Source organism: Monoraphidium neglectum, assembly GCF_000611645.1.
Source record: "Monoraphidium neglectum strain SAG 48.87 unplaced genomic scaffold scaffold00627, whole genome shotgun sequence".
NCBI classification, from domain to species: Eukaryota; Viridiplantae; Chlorophyta; class Chlorophyceae; order Sphaeropleales; family Selenastraceae; genus Monoraphidium; species Monoraphidium neglectum.
The window spans coordinates 22307-23585 of record NW_014013001.1 but is presented as its reverse complement, the minus strand read 5'-3'; the positions used below and the strand labels follow the sequence as shown (position 1 = coordinate 23585).

At 61.9% G+C, this 1279-nt stretch overlaps 1 protein-coding gene across 1 annotated transcript in view; it reads left to right on the top strand.

The window, feature by feature from the left end:
• Positions 1-445: 445 nt before the first annotated feature.
• The window catches only part of MNEG_4503 (hypothetical protein), a gene marked incomplete at both ends in the record, with an annotated part of 1882 nt that continues 1048 nt past the window's right edge, over positions 446-1279 (top strand). The window contains 2 exons of the mRNA XM_014047026.1: positions 446-454; positions 936-1051. Of these exons, the coding sequence (XP_013902480.1) occupies positions 446-454; positions 936-1051 (125 nt within the window). The remainder of the gene's footprint in view (positions 455-935; positions 1052-1279) is intronic.

Genomic DNA, 1279 nt, shown 5'->3' with positions numbered 1-1279 from the left:
GAACAAACACATACCAGGTCGGTGTGACCAACATAGACGTGGCTGCGCTGACCAAGCTGGTGGACGCGGGCGTGCCAGTCGTCAGCAACCAGGTGCGTAGTATCTCTGAGCTCGAAAGGACAAGATTTATCTTCCACACATAGTTTCGAGGCCATACTCGGGAGGGCATGTCGAGCATCACACCGCGAAACGGCCCCTGCACGGCTTCGCCCGGCCCTGATGGCGCCGCGACGGGCGGCCCACGTCGCCGGCAGCCCGCCGTCAGCGGCGCTGGCGGCGTGTTTTGGCGCGCACGCGGTGCGGATGTCCCCCGGGCCCCCACCTGGCTGAGCCCTCCCCTTCCCCTGCTGCATCTGTTGCTGTTCCTGCCCTGTTGTAACTCTCAACTTCATTCCCCCCCCTCCAGGTCCAGTTCAGCCTGCTTGACAGGCGGCCCCTCAACGGCATGGTGCAGGTGAGGGCCGTGCGGGGGGGTGCCTTGCCAGGTAGACAACTGCAGCCGCCCCGCCGCCCGTGCTGCCCTGTGGCTCAATTGTGTGCCTCCGCGAGCCTGCCGCCCCAACTCCTAAAACCCGCTGCGCCACGCGCTTGCACCCTTCCTCTGGTGATTGGTGTTTGATTGGCGCCGCAAGTGTGTCAACTTATGCTCGCATCAAGTATCCTCGTCCTAAGAACAGCCCTAACACCAGCTGTCACCTTCCCTCTTCACATGCGCACACACACAAACACACACACACACACACGCACACGCACACGCACACGCACACGCACACGCACACACACACACATATACACAAACACACACACAAACACACACACACAGGATAAAACACAAAACCACGACCATCACCACTCCTCATGCAAGTCCTATCCAAACTCTGCAATTCTTGCCCCTGGTGAACCTCACCCGCCCCCCCCCCCCACCCAAACCACAGTACTGCCAGCAGAACGGCATAAAGCTGCTCGCCTATGGCAGCGTGGGGGGCGGCCTGCTGAGCGACCGATACGTGGAAGAGCCCAAGAAGAACCTGTTCGGGGGTTCGCGCTTCAGGTGGGGTCTCCAAGCATGGGTTGTTCAACGTTGGGGCGACGCACGGCTCGGGGCAGTGGCGAGCGTGGGGCAGCGCCGCCCTTTCCTTTGTTTTCGTCCCCCGTCAGACACCCCGTAGAGTCGTTCGCGCCCCCACCACCACAACCACCACCACAACCACCACATCCGCCTCCACCATCCATCTTCCAACCACAACCTCCCAGGCTCCACCCACACACCCCCACCCCC